At 36.6% G+C, this 17,962-nt stretch overlaps 1 protein-coding gene across 2 annotated transcripts; it reads left to right on the top strand.

Annotated features, from left to right (window-relative positions):
* Nucleotides 1-121: 121 nt before the first annotated feature.
* On the top strand, nt 122-14,517 carry arcn1a (archain 1a). 2 transcript variants are annotated; one of them, NM_201459.1, is given in 10 exon segments: nt 122-293; nt 3,544-3,807; nt 5,507-5,686; nt 6,229-6,428; nt 6,511-6,675; nt 8,367-8,532; nt 8,739-8,886; nt 8,998-9,106; nt 9,253-9,457; nt 13,089-14,517. In NM_201459.1, coding segments are annotated over 10 exon segments (1,530 nt in total). In that variant the 5' UTR covers nt 122-290; the 3' UTR covers nt 13,179-14,517.
* Nucleotides 14,518-17,962: the final 3,445 nt, after the last annotated feature.

Below are 17,962 nucleotides of genomic sequence, written 5' to 3'. Positions count from 1 at the left end.
GTTGTTGAGATTTCCCAAAAGAAGGTGTATTTGTTGTAGTTGTGAGAGGGTTGGGCACTGCTGCTCCTGTGCTGCTGATGTTGGATCCTCCACATATGCCGTGCTGCCCTTTTACCCCGCTGACGAGCCGCTTCCGGTTGGAGACGTGGCTTACACTTCTGCCATATTGAGCCGCGGAGCAGTGCACTGCACACAAATAACACTTTTATATATACATCCGTGAAGCATTTATACAACAACACAAACGGCGTTCAGAAGATTAAACGCAGGAAACAAAGCACACACTGAAAATGGTGAGTTGGCCTTTTAGTTTGTGAAGAATCGGCTGATTTTGACGACGGGTTCCGGTTTTTACATGAGAGGCTGCTGCTAGCTAACCCAATGAACCGCAGACTGATTTATTGCTCGATATGCGGATTCTAGCGAAGCTCTGAAATCGCGTATTGTGGATTTGTATATTAGTTAATTCATCACGTGGTTGTATATAATGGTGTTTTTTAAGCTGTTAAAGTTGTGCGTGAGATGTGTTTGTGGAGCAGGGAGCTAACGTTAACGTTACATCAGTGTCAAATACTCGCTCTATTAAGGAGGCCTGCGACTTTCCCTATCAGTTTCTGCTTTATCATACGTGTTTGTGATAACACATCAGTTATGCAAGTCTTTGATTAATAAAAAATCGGACGACGTGGGCATAAATTACTTGTCTAAAACATCTACTCCATTTTAACATCTGTTGACGTGGTCAGGTTGTGTTAGCCTTGAATTCAGTGGTGCAGTAATGAATGTACAGTAACGTTAGATTGTCATGAAAATAGCCACCACTGACCATCAAACATAAGCTCCAACTAGCATGTGTATTCATGTAAATGGCCTTGATAAAATATTGGTTAATTACTGTCATGTCAATATGAATCGTTTCAAAGCTCATTCTTTAAGTTTGTGTGAATTTGAACATTTCATTTTCACAGGAAGAAATCAAGAAACCATTCAGGAATAAGCTAAAAAAATAAGGGTTGCTGAATAGAAGCTGTACTATGTGAGCTGTACTGTTAATGGTTGTATAATCTTTTGGCAGCCATATTGAAACTGATAAGTAATGGATAATATACATAAAATTGTTTGTTTTTCTTGCAGATTAACAGCTTATCCACAGGCCTAATAGCATTATTTAGTGTTTTATTTAGTGTATAAGACTAAAGGTCTTTATTATGTAAAACAACTGGCTTGATGTACTTTATCCCACTTATTACTCTGCTGCATGCCACAAAATTCAACTATTAGACTCAACACATTGATCTGAACTGTAATAGTTTATCAGCTCTTTTATCATACGTAACGTTTGCAGGAAGAACAATTGTCAACAAATCCCTGAATGCAGTCTTTGTTGTGCTGGGCTGGGCCGATAAACCGTATTGTGATATAATTTGTCAATAACGATAATTAGCTTTGGACTTTTTTTTACTCTATATTGATCTAAAAGCCAATCACACAGCAGAAATGTGCAACGATGAGAATCTAAAAGTGTGTTGATATTAGAGACGTACCAAATTTTCAGCCACCGAAAATTTATCGGCCGAACATATGTTATGCCATTTAATGGACCCTCTAAGTTTTGCAGCGTCAGTCATTGTTGAGTTGCTCTTTTACATCTGGAAGCATTAACAACTTTGAAATGTATTTCCTTATCATTCAATATGGAAAATAATGATCAAGATTACATTTTTGCCATATCCGCCAGCCCTAAGCCTACACTAACCTACTTGGCATTCAATCGCAAATTGATGCTAAATGGTCTAGAATATCGGTGTGAAGGATATAAATATGTGACAGATATAAATATGTATTTATTCACTAACAGTCAAGATGATTTGTAGTACTAGTACCCAGATGAGCCTGTGTTATTCATTTCACTGGTTAGATTATCTGGAATTGAACATACCTTGGAATGTTGTATTAGAAGGAAGTCTTCCAGAGAAAGGTATAACAAATGAACCTGTACTATTTGAATTCAGCATAGCAGTGTATTGCCATCTATACATTTGTGGGATGATAAATTATATTTTTAATGTTATTCTTATTGGTCAGATAAGAAAATTAGGTTACGCATTTCACTTTATTGCAAAGTATAAGCTTTTCAAACTGACCTCTGCATTCGCAACTCGTCAAACTGTGCAACCAATAGAAGTTTGACACACCATATAATGACCTTTACAGTAAAGCAAAAAAAGATGAAGCACTAATATTAGCCATATCACATCATCCTTTATTATAAAAAAGATGGATAATCTAATTTCATACAAAGTCTTTGCTCTTTCTTTGGGAGGGTTGTCTCATAAAGATGATGTCTAAACAGTTTTCTACTGCTGTGAATATATGCCATGTGAAGTGTGATTCAATGGCTCTCAAAACTGGCCACATTTATTTGAAATGGTAGACACTTCCTTGAATTTATTATTCTTTCTATGTATACAAAATTACTTTTTTTTGGTACATTTTATTGGGTATAACACCAAAATAGGGCATCTCATCTTTGATTTTCTTTTTATGTCTGAGACTCAAACATTTCTTTGGTTAGCAATACACATTAGGGCCGCACAATATATCGTTTCGGAATTGATATAGCAATGTGATTATTCACAATACTCAAATCAGGGGTATATGCAACGTTAAGTCTGGATTACAAATTTTTTTTTCCCAAGTTATTTTTGAGGCCTGTGACTGTGTGAGGGTTTTAAAAGCATTCAGGCTTAAGAAATAGTACCGTTTTTAAAATTAACAACAATTATTGTTATTGAATTCTTTTAATAAAAAGAAGACTATGCAGTATTATTTTACATGTGATTCATTTGAATATACAATTACTGTTTAGCTAGTTAAGACTCCTCTGTAAACAATAAAATGCTTTTTTAAATAAATACAATTTTATAAATATCTTTTTCTTTACTAAATTTATCTGTCCTTGTAGATGTTTATTATATTTTACACACTCTCCTACAGAATCATCCCAATCAATCAAAAGTTCTAAATTCTTTCCAAATCTGAGTGAAATTGTATTCATATCGCAAAATACAAAATATTGCAGTTTTTTTTTTTCCAATATCGTGCAGCACTCATACACATTGTGTGGTTTTTCAGTTGTTGTTGTTTTTTATCATGGACAATTAAAAAATCATGGTTAAGAAAGTATGCTAATCCTGCGTGATATGTAATCACGTTGTTTGTTTTATTGGGCGTTTCTCTGATTTGCTTCTAACAGCCTTCATTACAGTAATCCATCTGTTTTGACAGTGGATCATGTGAATCTTTAGGAGACTTTCCTGTTGAGAGATGGGCTCTGTTTGCTCTTGAGAAGAACTGTTTAATCTCAAGTTAAACACTTTCTAAATAAAGTACAGCAAACTTGAGCTAAATAAAGTTGTTAGTCTTGGAAAGAACGCTAATATTGAATCTTCTTTCCATCTGTACATTTAAGTGGCGCTGTGCTATTTGCCCACATTCCTACAGCTTCTTCCCTGACCTTCTTGTTGTGTAACTCTTCTCCAGGTGCTGTTGGCAGCAGCGGTCTGCACCAAGGCAGGTAAAGCCCTGGTGTCGAGGCAGTTTGTGGAGATGACACGCACGCGAGTGGAGGGTCTGCTGGCTGCCTTTCCCAAACTGATGAACACGGGCAAACAGCACACGTTTGTGGAGACGGAGAGCGTGCGCTATGTCTATCAGCCACTCGAGAAGCTCTACATGGTGCTGGTCACCACAAAGAACAGTAACATACTAGAGGACCTGGAGACACTGCGTCTCTTCTCACGTGTGGTATGAATGAAATTTATATCAACTCTGTAATTTTCACTGCTTGAAATTCAGCATGAAAATATTGTGACTGGTTGTTGCCAATAGCCTAGGTGGGGTTAGTGCGATGACACATCACTGAGGTGCTCACGGCAACCTAATTTTAAGACACGATTTCGGGTCCCTTTGTCAATCTTTCCCTTCTCTTTGCTCCCCTCACTTTTCTGTCAATCTCTACTGTCCTGTCCATTAAATTTAAAATCCCCTAAAAAATTATAAAAATACTGTGTGTGTTTAAAGTATTTTAGAAGGTTTGTTAGAGCTTGTGTGTTTTGCTTGCAAACATGTATTGCAAGGTTCAAAATATCAGCGTAGTTAAACTGGTTTTTACCTTAAAATATGCTATTTACAATGACAATGTTAACATAATAACATTATTAAAAATGATAAATAGGAAACTTTATTAGCTTCACTTCATTCAGCGTTTATCCTGTCTGTATCACAGGCAATATTTGTGTATGGAATAGGGCTGAACAACATATTGTTTGAGCACCGATATCACAATGTGTGTACACTATCTGCAATAGTCACATATCAGGATTACATTATTTATTAAAGATTAAAAGATAAAGATATTATTAGATATTTTCAGTCATTCTTTTATTATTTTATTTATACAATTTTTGCTTGTAATTTGTTACAATTTATGCAGATGCAATGCATAGAAAAAGAGTTCCAAAAGTTCCAAAAGTTTCCGGTAAATTCATTCAGGGTGCCACACCAAAATTTATCCTGCCACGGCTACATTGCAGCTTCTCATTCAAAACATTCAGTCATTTTTTTTTAACAGCAGGTTATAATCGCACCAAAACATAATAAACGGTAAGTGAATTATAACAGAGCAAACTTTTTTGTAATCGAAGTAGTGCTGTATGTTATTTGTTTAACCCTTTAGGGTGACATGCTGACTGACTGGTGCGTGATGCCGTTAAGATAAACACATTTTCCACAATTATACTTTATTTATAGATAAAGGTCTATGGCTCTGCACACAAAGACTTTGTCTTGCTGGAGTTTAGAGCCTTTTCACTTTACTTCAGGATGCATCAATGGCGTTCTGTAGGTCTATAGGAGACATAAATATTCCTAGCAAATCTAATAAATGTTGGAGACATACCTGTTACATTCATGTAATCAATCGCTCTTCAGCTGCGTTTATTTGAAAGAGCACAAAAAAATCTGTGTTTGAGCAGCATATATTTGATGGAGTTCAAGAAGTTTTGTGCACAAACAGGAAATCAGCGTCCAAGCAAAGAGATTTACAGGCTCGTTTAACGTAAATGCAATTTTGACTTGTAGTACTGAACTCATGACATTTGTCATTGAAATAACACCATAGGTAGTTGTAAGATCAATGTAAAAGGCCTGCTGCTACAGCTGGAAAAAAATCCTAAAATAAACACTGAACTTAATTAAATCTATTTAAATCATCTAGTGAAATGATATTCATATCGCAATATACATTGTGGCAAAGAAAAATATCGCAATGGCTAATATTTCCAAAATCGTGCAGCCCTCTAAAGTAACTTTCTTTATATATATATTTTTAGTTTGGTATCAAATTAGTGATCATTTGGTTATAATTGGTTTTAGTCAGTTTAAATGCAGGAAAAATATCTATTTCAGTTCTGGAACTGACTGATTTGTGTTACTTTTTTGTCAGATTCCTGAATATTGTCGTGTCCTTGAGGAGAGTGAAATTTCTGAGCACTGCTTTGACCTCATCTTTGCCTTCGATGAGATTGTTGCCCTCGGTTATAGAGAAAATGTCAACTTGGCCCAGATTCGGACATTCACAGAGATGGACTCTCATGAGGAAAAGGTGTTCCGTGCTGTAAGAGAGGTAGGAAAGATGTTTACTAAGAAAATGCTATTGTGCAGTCCATGGCTAGAGGTCTCCTGCCACCACGGTCTAATTAACAAATCTGGCAATTCCCCAAAAACTACAGAATTTAATGATGGTTTAGTAAGTTCTCTAGTGTGCTAGACTGAAGCACAAGCACTGATGCAAAGGAGGAGGAATGATAAGTTCCTAATGCTTGAAATCAGGTTTAAAATTAAACATCCATGCTGTTGGTTAAGTGTACATTGTGGTTTTTTTAAACACTCTTAACTGTTATTTACTGAATGTATACATAATTCTTTGCTCTTTTTATCTTTAAATGTCTGTACAGTTATTCTTGTTTTATGTTATGTTAACATTTTGAAAAAAAAAAAAAAAGATAATCACAAAAAACTATTAAACATCAGTAATCCCAGCCATGTGTTTGCCATTTATAAATACCATGCTGCCAAGAGCCCTCAGATGACCCATTACAAATGAAATTCTCTAATGGAAATATAATTTACTGTCAATCACCCTGTCCTCAATTAACTGTTCACCAGACTCAAGAGCGTGAAGCAAAGGCAGAGATGAGACGGAAGGCTAAAGAGCTCCAGCAGATACGGCGAGATACTGAGCGTGGAAAGAAGGGGCCAGGCTTTGGTGGTTTCGGCAGCTCCGGCATGAGCAGCAGCAACACAGCCATTATCACAGACACACTGATCGAGCCTGAGAAACCCAAACCCACCCCTGCACCTGTTAGGTATTGCTATAGTCTTATTGGAGTACAGCGTTCATCATTTGCATAAAGCAGCAGACTCTAGTTACAATGCCCTTTGTTTTAGATCCACTGGTCCAAGTAAAGCACTTAAACTGGTTGGCAAGGGGAAAGAAGTGGATGACTTTGTGGACAAACTTAAGTCAGAGGGAGAGAATGTCATTTTGCCTGGCACAGGAAAAAGACCCTCAGATGCATCCAAATCACTGCCGCCTCCAACCCACACAGAGAGGTAATGATATTTAATTGTTTTAAGGAAGAATGCAGTGCTGTTTAAAGAATGCAGTGCTGTTTGTTGATGCTTTAAAGGTCTATTGGTAGGTTTGGAAATATTGAGGGACAGATTCGCTAAAACAGGGTAAATCAGCTTGAGACTGCAAATCTGTAAAAGTGTGGATGGATGTGGAAAGTTCTGCAGGTGATCTACTGACAATGCACAAATGAAGGAATCACAGATGTAGCGGCCCAGTTCCATAATGACCAACACATTCTGCTAGGACCAGTACTAATTAAAAATATTGTGACTTGATAATTGAAATGCTCGATAATGTTGTCTTCTACCCTTCCTAAGAATTAACAGGAGTGGAGAAAATGTTCTCTTCTACCACACGCTGTTCTCTGTGGTGCCAGAATCTATTACTGCATTTCAGCTGCGTAATGGGTTTAGACTTGCTTTTGTAGCATTAAATAATGGTGTGGAAACCGGACAATTGACCACCACAAATGGAACTTTAAGAATTTCATTGTGTGATTTAGTTAAATGGTCTTCTACTATATATTGTACATCTGAAACAAGCAAAAAAGAATTATATATAAAATGTATATTGGGGTATTTGATTGGTTTCAGATTAATACCTGTTTTGCAGGTCATGTCAGCAGCATGTTGGCATTACATGTTCTATTTTATATTGTCCATGTGAACAGTTCCAGAACTGAACCTATTTTTGCTATGGGTTATGATGTGAGCTCAGTGGAGCATATGGTGAAAATGCAACTATTCATCAACTCATAAGCACCATGTTCAAACTGTCTAATTGAATCTTGATTTAAGCTCCTGCACCTTCTACATGTGGATAAATTTAGCAGTGAGAGTTCTTATTAACCCAATTTTTGTTTTTTAATTGTAATCAGAGGTCAACGGAGGTGCCATAATCTTGGACTCATTTTATTGTACAGAGCCAAAACTGTTATATAACATTAACATAAAGTTATAGTTCACCCAAAAATGAAAACTGTCATCATTTACTCAACTTGTTTCAAATCAGTTCTTGTTGAACACATAAGAAGATATTTTAAGGAATGTTGGAAACCAGTATCCATTGACTTCTATAGTATTAGTTTTTCCTACTATGGATGTTAGTGTTTAGCAGTTTCTTTCATTTTTCAGAATATAATTTTTTTTTCTGTTCAGCAGCACAAAAAACACTCAAACTGGTTTAAAACTAGTCAAAATAGAGTAAATGATGACCATTTTCATTTTCAGGTAAAATATAACATTAAACTCCAGGCAGGTGGATCAGCACCAAAGGGTGTTGCACACTGGATGCACTATGTCGCGACATGCATTTTACAATTGTAAACATGGATTTCTATGAGGGTATGCACACCAGCGCAACATGACATTAGCTGTCCGCGATACCCAGGTACAACTCAGGACACTGTTTAAATTTATACCGTGACACAGAGCATTATCAGTATAGTTTCAAATGAAATAACATTATATTGGTTTAAATCACTCATCTATTATCAATAAAACAAAATTAATTAATCAAGCAAAGTTTAAGAAGAAACTTCCATGTAAACATCAGTGTATGACCCTCTTAAAACTTATCCTTATATTATTTGACCTTTTTTTAAAATTTTTTTTTTAAATAATTTTTTTGCAATAATAAGGATATAAAAACATTTTTGTCTAATTTTCAGTGTGCATCTTCGAGTAGAAGAAAGGATCACCCTAACATGTGGTCGTGATGGTGGTCTCCAGAACATGGAAATTCTAGGCATGATTACCCTCAGAGTGTCGGATGAAAAGAATGGGCGAATAAGGCTGAACATTAACAATAATGACAAGAGAGGAGTCCAGTTGCAGGTGAGCATTTTCAGCTGCAATGTTGAGTCATTTAAAACCCCAAATCATTCTAATATGGATGCAACTTGGAATGAAAATAAAGTGTAAAAAAAAAAAGAAAGAAATCATAGTACAAACCAGAGTTAAAAGCTAGTAAAACATTTGGTGTTTTATAAAATAAAATAAAATAAAATAAAATAACACTTTTTAACCTCTTTTCCTTGCAGACCCATCCCAATGTGGACAAAAAACTTTTCACATTGGACTCTGTGATTGGTTTGAAAAACCCTGACAAATCCTTCCCCTTGAAAAGCGATGTGGGTGTGCTCAAGTGGAGACTACAAACCACAGACGAATCTCTCATTCCACTAACAAGTCAGTCTAAACATCTGGTTTTAGTATTACCAATAAAACAAACAATTTCTGTGTCTCGTTGTCCCACATGATGCACGCTTTAACCAAAGTCTGTCTGTTCTGTCTATTTAGTAAACTGCTGGCCCTCTGAGAGTGGTACTGGCTGTGATGTAAACATAGAGTATGAGCTGCAGGATGATTCTTTGGAGCTCAATGATGTAGTCATCTCTATTCCTGTACCGTAAGTACCACTTAATTAAATTGTTTACAATAATACAGTCAAAGTGTATGTGTTGTCATATTATAGCACTTTCTGCCTAATCACGTGTAGAGAAGCATCTTGAGATTTTTTACATTTTATTTACATCTTTGTTTTTCACATCACAGGTCAGGGGTGGGAGCTCCTGTGATTGGTGATCTAGATGGAGAGTATAGGCATGACAGCAGACGGAATGTTCTGGAGTGGTGTCTGCCTGTGATCGATTTGAAGAATAAGACTGGTAGCCTGGAGTTCAGCATATCTGGTCAACCCAATGACTTTTTCCCTGTCAATGTGTCCTTTGTCTCCAAGGGAAGCTACTGTGACATTCAGGTAAGACAAGAGGTCAGGATGCAGCATGTTGGAGCAGGGTTTCTTAAATATATCTGTCTCTGTCTGTCTGAGAGTCTATGAACTAGAACAAAATATAAAACCATATGGTATAACTTTATTTTGATGATCCCTTAACGCATTTTGTTGATTTTAAGTTACATGCCAACTAATTCTCAATAGATTATAAGTAGACCATTAGGTTGGGGTTAGAGTTAAAGTTGACATGTACTTGCAAAGTTTCTTAAAGTGAGTTAAATGTTGAGGAAGCAGTATCAGCAGATGATAAGCAGACAGTCTACTAATACTCAAATGAGAAGTAGTTGGCATGTTGCTGCAATGTAACCTTTAGTCAACAAAATGTGCAATAGGGACCATCAAAATAAAATGTTATCAACTATACAAATAATTTTATAATAAAAACGGCTATGAAATATAGAAGGTAAATCCTGCCAATTTTAAATAAATCAAATAAACATTGGAAATGAAAATGAAAATCAGATTAACAATTTCATTTTAAAACACTGTTCGCAAAATATCTGCCAAAATTGAAAACAAAATGAAATTATTTAATTTCGTGTACGAGCAGGCGCAGCTATATGAATCTTTTTGGCTCAAGACTTCCGGTCTCATTCACTTCCATTCATTTTTAGACATTTAAAACAGCGCTTGTTGCAAACTGATTTTTTTTTTTATATTATTCTATTTTGTCTGTATAGCCATGCAAACACTTGTTTATACAGCAAGTAGTTTGACCGTTTTCTTCTGTTTATTATTCCTAGTCATTTCTCCCACAGTCAACTGAATCTTATACACTAATACCGAGTTCTAATACAATCGCAATATGAGCGTGCTTCCACATTGAAGAATAAGATCAATATAAACATTCAAAATTCAAAGCGTTTATTGTCATTTTCAACCAATTTCTTGTACAATTGAATTTTTACTTTGCTGTGAAAGGCAAGTACAGTGTAAGGTATTTTCACAATATTATAATTTTACAAAATAGCCAATTAGAGCATGCAAAAAAGTAAACATAATTATTAATTTAAACTATAGATAAATAATAAAAAAAAAGGTTTGCCATATACATGCAGGTGTGATGGTACACCAAATCATCATCATTTTAAGTCCCTTTAAATCTTTAAGACTTTTAAGTTGATGCATGAATTGTACCACCTTCCATCCATTCAAAAAATGAAAGCTTTTTTACTTTTGATATGGTCCTCCGTGTCTTCTTTCAAATTCTGTTTTTGCAGAATTTACCACAAATTTTTCTGTTTTAATTTACCTGGAGAGTCAATAAAAATTAAAAAAAAGTATATTTATCTATGACAGTTTACTGTGTCTTAGTTTAAACTGCAGTGGTGCAAATAAATGTCATCATTGCTTCCTCTTTAGTACCAGTGGTTATAACAAAAAAAGACACGAAGGAATATCTCACATGACATGTAATATTTCAATGATATTAAAAGAACTGGTAAACAATGTAATCACGTGTCATCCAGTAAAGTGTGTGTGTGTGTGTGTGTGTGTGTGTGTGTGTGTGTGTGTGTGTGTGTGTGTGTGTGTGTGTGTGTGTGTGTGTGTGCGTGTGCGTGTGCGCGTGCGCGTGTGCGTGCGTGTGGGTGTGTATATATTCAAAAATGAAGATAAGGGAAATAAGGTGAAATGGGCTATTTATTGTAGGCTTGGATTAATCTGTTTTATCGATAGTTTACCTGTTTACTGATGATTGAGGATAAGGGACCAGACGCGATCAATCATATCACGTGCTCCACTCGAAATTGGTTTCAAGAGCTCACACTTTGCTGATGATTGATTATAAAGTATGTTTGGCATGCTGTCCCCGGAGAGAGCCCTGAGCTCATAAGATCCTTGAGCACAGGGCTCCCTCCCGTTACAGGGCGAGAGGGGAGTTTGAGCTCAGGCAGATCTTGAAAACTCCCCTGCTGTAGTAGCTAATGAACAGATAGTGATTGCTCTTGAGAGATAACTACTTACTTGGTGCATGTCTATGATGCCGGATTAGTCAATTAACTTAAGTTGCGTGTTTTGAACTGGAAAGAAACCGGGGGGCCTGGGGGAAACCCACGTGAGCAAAGGGAGAAAGTGTAAACTCAGGCCCTGTTTACACTAGTGCGTTTTAGTTTTAAAACGGCGTTTTAGAATGAAAACGATCTGCGTCCACACTCGCGTTTTACCCAGCGTTTCTGAACTGCTCTCCGTCCACACCAAAACGCTGAAAACGCACATCACGTGACCACACAGACACTCTCGGGCAAGCGCTGCAGCCCATCTACCCAGATGAGAGCTCTGCTAGTCGGACTTCTCATCAAGCATCTCCCGCTGGATCTAATCTCACTATATTTATTAAACGTGAAATTTCATTCATCTTGTTGTCTTTATCTAACGACATATTCCCTGACTTGGTCATTGGAATCTATTACTTGTTCTCAGGTAACGTGTTTTGGCTGATCGCAAAGATAAGTTAATGATTAATGTAACCACGTACATTCTGTATATTGACTGATCGCTTGCCTTTAATTCCTATAATGTATAAACTTATTGTATGTTATACTTTTATAATGGCCATTATCGATTTTTAAAACTGATATTCAGCAAAAGAGAGGGTGTGTTTCGTATTTTTACTGAAATTGAAAGGAGGCAGTTGTTATCAGCTCCGTTTTGTTATAAATATCCACACAGTGAAGATGACGCTCATATGTGCAGCACGACGCCTCAACATTTCTGCTGTCTAAGTTGCTAATATTAAAATGAAAATAGGCAGTTCCTTAAATCATGTATACATTTTATTATTGAGAAAGTGAAACAACGTAGCCAGGGTGATGTGAATGAAGTTATAAAGTACACTGTTCCCTTTGAAGATTTACCCGTGTCCTCGGTGTAGTCTGTTTTCCATATCAAACTGAGAAGAAGAGACTGCAGCCTTGATCAAACTTGCGAAGTCTGAACTTACACGGAGAGAATGCAGGACTGAACTGTGTGTGTTAGGCTACTTAATATTCAGGAAAAGCCCCAATCAGAGAGGTGAATGTCTGCAGCCCCGCCTCCGTTTTCAGATGTCTCCGTTTTCCATCATCCACACTGAGACGGAGCAGCAGCGTTTCAGAATGAAAACGGCCTATCCAGCGTTTTCGAAACGCTCCGTTTTCGGCGCTCGAGAACTCCGGCGTAGTGTGGACGGATGGCGTAACCGTAGCAAAACTTATGCGTTTTCAAACTAAAACGCATTAGTGTAAACGGGGCCTCAGTGCTAGTCATTGTGCCATCCATCTAGGAAAGGAGGAGGAGGATGAGGGGTGGAAGGGGGGATTCTTCAAAACGAAGATGGCTGTGAACCTAGGGTATTTAAAGTGGCTTAGGACTCATCTAAACGGTGAATCATGAATTGGCTAATGCATGATTAGCTGTTCAATCATAAGCACGTGATCCTCTCGAAAAACAGTGAAATAAATATATATTTTTCCATAAGACAAAAGTAATCGTGCTTGAATTTTTTTTTTTTTGATATGTTGGTGGTTTCTTTAAACAATATTGTAGGATGTTGTAGCAAAGACAAAAAAAAGACCTTTTGCTTGTTTTTAAACTTTATTTATGTTCTCCCTGCCAGGTTGCTAAGGTGTCTCAGGTGGACGGGGACAGTCCGGTTCGGTACTCCACAGAAACATCATTTGTGGTCGACAAGTATGAAATACTGTAAAAGGAAAATCACTAACAGAATTCCACCCAACCTGACAGAAGAGCAGACAAATGGACTGAAAACATTCATTTATATTCAAGAAGGGAGAGACGTACAAACGAAGGGAGGATGCAATCTTTATCATCTTTAGCAGTACTTTAACAGGATTCACTTTGCCTTTTTTCCTTTTTATCCCCTTTAAAGAAGTTATTTTATCCTTTGCTGGCAATATTGGCTCTTGTGGTACCAAATTTGTTTAAACCTTATAAAAGGCCAAACCAGCAAAAAACATTGAGGATTTGGGGCTAAAATGGAGACTGTACCAGGAGGGAGCAGGCTGGTGGAGCTGTATTTATTTGAAGCAGAATATTTTTGTATTGACGGTTCATACACCTCCTCTGTAAGGGTCAAGTTGCTGTCATTTCCTTCAGTTTGTGGCTTTCTAAGCTTTTACTCATTGTGCTGTAAACAAATTTTTTTTGAAACACTAGAAGATTGTTGCACCTTCTTTGTAGCAGATCTTTCATTTTCATGCCCTGAAATGGACTCTAGTCACTGTTTTGTCTGTCTTTTGTCATCTAAGCTCTTTGTTTAGTCTAGAAAGTTTTATCTTCTGGTAAACATCATGACATGTTTACCCAAGTCTGTGCTCAGATCTTTGTCTAGCTTGCTGTTCTCCTTTTTCACATTATGTAGTAATTCAAACTTTTCAGCTTGTAGTGCATCTTTAAACCTTCTTTCTGATTTACCATGGCTGTTTAACATCATAAACAACAACAGATTAGAGAGAGATTCAAGATGAGAACATCGCAGTCTGAAGAAAGCTTGCTTCCAAGTTTACATCATGTTTTCTATTGAAAGCACGAACTACAGAACACTTCACACTGCTAAAAGTCAACCTGCTTGGACTGTGCTGTTTGTAGATGGCGGCTCTCAGTGGAGGATTGTTTCTGTCTCTTGACTGTCTGTGAGTGGTTGTGAATAGGTTTTCAGGTCTCAGGTCTCCAATCAGCATTAAAAGAGTGAATTCCCAGCCTGCCAGGTTATTATCCTGAACTTCAGTCTTCAACCCTACTTGCCCCCCGCTGAAGAAGAAAAAAAAGGAATCCTTTTGCTGTCTTGGTTCCCAATAATGCCTTGAATGTCTCTGCATTTTTTGATGATGGGAAGGGCATATTAAATGTTTTTGTTTATCTATTTTTTTTTCTTTTTTTGGTTTTCATGGAATCATAATGTGGATTGGGGAATGGTATAAAGAGATCAGAGATTGTTTTTGTAATCTTGTAAAATAACGAATTAGGAATCATTATGAAGAACATTCCAGTGTAAACTTATTAAAAAAGATTAAAGAGTTTAAAAAGAATCTTGTGAACTGTCCTTTTTCTATAGGTAATGTCATTCAAATAGGACTATCACAATGTCAAGTGTTAGGGGTCCATATAAATCTGGAGAAAAAACAATAATTTTTATGTAATAGAAATTATAAACAAAATTATAAAGACAGAAGTGTAAATGTTAGTGTAAAAGAAATTACGTTAATTCATTCATTCAATTTCTTTTCGGCTGAGCGCCTGTGAGAAAACCCAAGACATGTCACTTCAGGAACAACTTGTTTTTGAATATCAATTTAGTATATTCATTCATCAATTTTCTTTTAGGTTAGTGAGGGGTAATCAGGGGTCACCACAGCGGAATGAACCGCCAACTCAACCAGCAAATGTTTTACGCAGCGCATGCCCTTCCAGCTGCAACTCTCATTCACACACACACTATATGGCCAATTTAGCTTACCCAATTCACCTATACCACCTGTCTTTGAACTGTGGGGGAATTCGGAGCACCTGGAGGCAGCGGCGGATTAAACCAATAAGCAAGGTAAGCGGCAGCTTCGGGCATATCTAAAAGTGTAAACCATGTCAATAAACCATATTGTTTTGCATGGTATTTTGTATAGTGAGAGTCAAACAATTTTACATCGTTAAATGTAATTTAAAAAGCAATAAAACATGATAATGTAATGTACTATAAAAAAAAAAAAATATATATATATATATATATATATATATATATATATATATATATATATATATATATATATATATATACTATAAAATATCTACCCCCAGTATCATGGAGCAGTCAAATTTATTCTGTAAAAAAATGTAGAGCTGTATTAAGATAAAACGTAGAAAAAAAGATTGAGAGACGAAAAAACAGCTAAATAAATAAAAATTAAATAAAGTAGAAATAGTGCGTTTCAGCTAGGACTTGGGCAACATGCCTGGAGTTGCCTGCCCCAAATCATTAAATCCACCTCTGTCTGGAGGACGCGAACACTGGGAGAACATGCAAACTCCACACAGAAGTGCCAACTGACCCAGTCGAGGCTCGAACCAGCGATCTTCTTGCTGTGAGGCGACAGCGCTATTCAGAACTTATCTAAAAAATTTAATTGAGTTTTAGATTTACTCACAATAATATACAATATAGCCTGCATATTAAGTAAATAAATAAAAATACATCGATAATGCCTTTAACTTATTTTAGGTGAATGAAATATCAGCATCTTGTTTTATTATAACATGATTAAAAAGCCCTGTTAGTCTGTCAGGATATCAGTGAAGCATGTTCTTATATAGTGTTGTACTTCACCCAGTCATTTACAAGTATTTTTATTGACCACTGCGTGATTCATGTTTCCGTTTCCCCCCACCTATTTCTGTTCCTCTTTTTTCCACCTTTTTTCAAGCAGGGGTGGAGAGTTGATGGAACACTTTTATGGGCTGGACTCTTCTCATGTGTCTGAATTAAAGTGTTAGCTGAATTTGATCAAGAGATTAGTATTGTCTGTGTGTTCATTTTGTGAAAACATCAACAGAGTCATAGAGGAGAATTCAGCTCTGTGCTGCTATCAAGTCGTCTTCAGGAATAAGGAGTGTCATAAGGAGTGTCAAACTGATTTTATGGATTCATTACTGAACAGTTCTGGCAGTTTCATTTTTGAATGGAACTAAAAGTAAAAGACGCCGAGTAGCTAAAACAATGTGTGGAAAATGGGAAAACAGGGGACTGAATCTCTGAAGGAACTATTACAGAGGTATCTTGATCATCTGCACTGATCCTTCTTTTGGACCATTTCCAAAAAAATTTCTGTGTAGCAAACCACCAACACGATGACTCCTAAAAGGGTTCGCTTTAAAGTAAGTCTGCTTTTATTACTTTTGACATGTAAATTAAGGAAGAAAAAAACATATATTTTGTTCAAGAACATCTAAAAAAATCTTTTTTTTAAATCACGGGAGGACCAGTGTCATTGACAAGAGCTTGTAAAGTTGTAACTATTAAATGATTAGACGTTGATTGAATTTGAAAATTTTGATGTAAGTGATAGTCAAATACATTTGCACAACCACCAGAGGTCACAATTCTTCTATTTCATCTTCTGTTCTCTGCCCACTGCTTGTGTCTTGTGTGAGGGACAGAATCCCAGACTAACATGGTTTCATTAATTTGGCTGGTAGGACATATGCTTTAATGTTTGATTTAATTTGAGTGTTTTGAGTTTGAACACATCGTATAATAGGTAAATATCTAACAACCCAAAATGAGTAGCCTACATTCCAACCCTTCCCTCATCTAAATACACATTGTTTTAATATAGTAGATTGTAACCATATTTTGGGGGCATTGTTTTCCATTTACATAACTGTTAAACACATTTCATACTATGGATATTATAATAAATTTGTGGTAAACATGGTTTAACGCCAACATTTATTTTTAGTGGTTTCATTACTTATCCGATCATCAGTATTTTCCCAACTTTTTTTAGTCATTGTTGTTACCCTCTCTTAAGTTTCCCTTACACTCCTCCATCCCACACAACGTCCTCTCCAGACATGCGTTGGTGGAGTGTCTCATGGGTTGGGTTTGAGAGAGCCACAGTTGCATATGTGTGTGTGTGTGTGTGTGTGTGTATTCTGGGTGATGTATTACAACATCAGTTTCTGTTTTAAAAATGACTTCCAATCTTATTGTAAATCCCCTCCACAATCTAAAATAAGACACGTTTCCAGAAGTGGATTTTTGCCCCAAAAGGAAACATTTTTTTTGTATTCTCAGTTCTTAAAAGAACCACATTTTCATAATGTGAATATTTAAATAAATGACCTCTTTCCCCACAAAGAGAGAACCGTTGTGTAATGGAAAGCGTCCATGGGTGTTAAAGGTGCTCCATAAGTCCATCAATGGCATTTTTAAGAGTCCAGCGTCTATTTTTACCTTTAATTACATCCATTTTGTTTTCCCTTCCATTTGTTGTCATAAGACATTTCGCAGAGGACAATTTAGGGTATTTAGAGGGCAGCCTTATTGGCTTATTGTAATTGAATTTAATTTCACATTTTGCTTATCTGGCTGGGCCGGAGTTCAACTATGTCATGAATTAGATTTCTGTACACAGAGAATTGAATGGACATGAGGACGAGGACCAAATAAGAGCCTCCCTGAACTGCGTCCATATACCAATATGCTGATATTACAGATCTAATTTTGATGAGACACTATTCTGAAATCTCTACATCAGAATGTGGTGATAAGTTGCCCCTATTGTGCTCCTGCTATCTGTGTCTCTCTCTCGTCCTGTCTCCTGATCTGGGCTCAGGGGGGGTGTCTCGTTCCAGAGGGTGAACAAGTGAGCAGCTCTTCAGCTGGGAGAATAAAAGACTGCCTTGTGGCAGTAGAATGAAAAAAGAAGGGAGGGAAGAAGTGTGTGAGAGACTATGAGGGCTGGAAAAAGAGAAGGC

This window comes from Danio rerio, chromosome 5 (genome assembly GCF_049306965.1).
Source record: "Danio rerio strain Tuebingen ecotype United States chromosome 5, GRCz12tu, whole genome shotgun sequence".
Lineage (NCBI taxonomy): Eukaryota > Metazoa > Chordata > Actinopteri > Cypriniformes > Danionidae > Danio > Danio rerio.
This window is presented reverse-complemented; position numbering and strand designations above follow the sequence as displayed.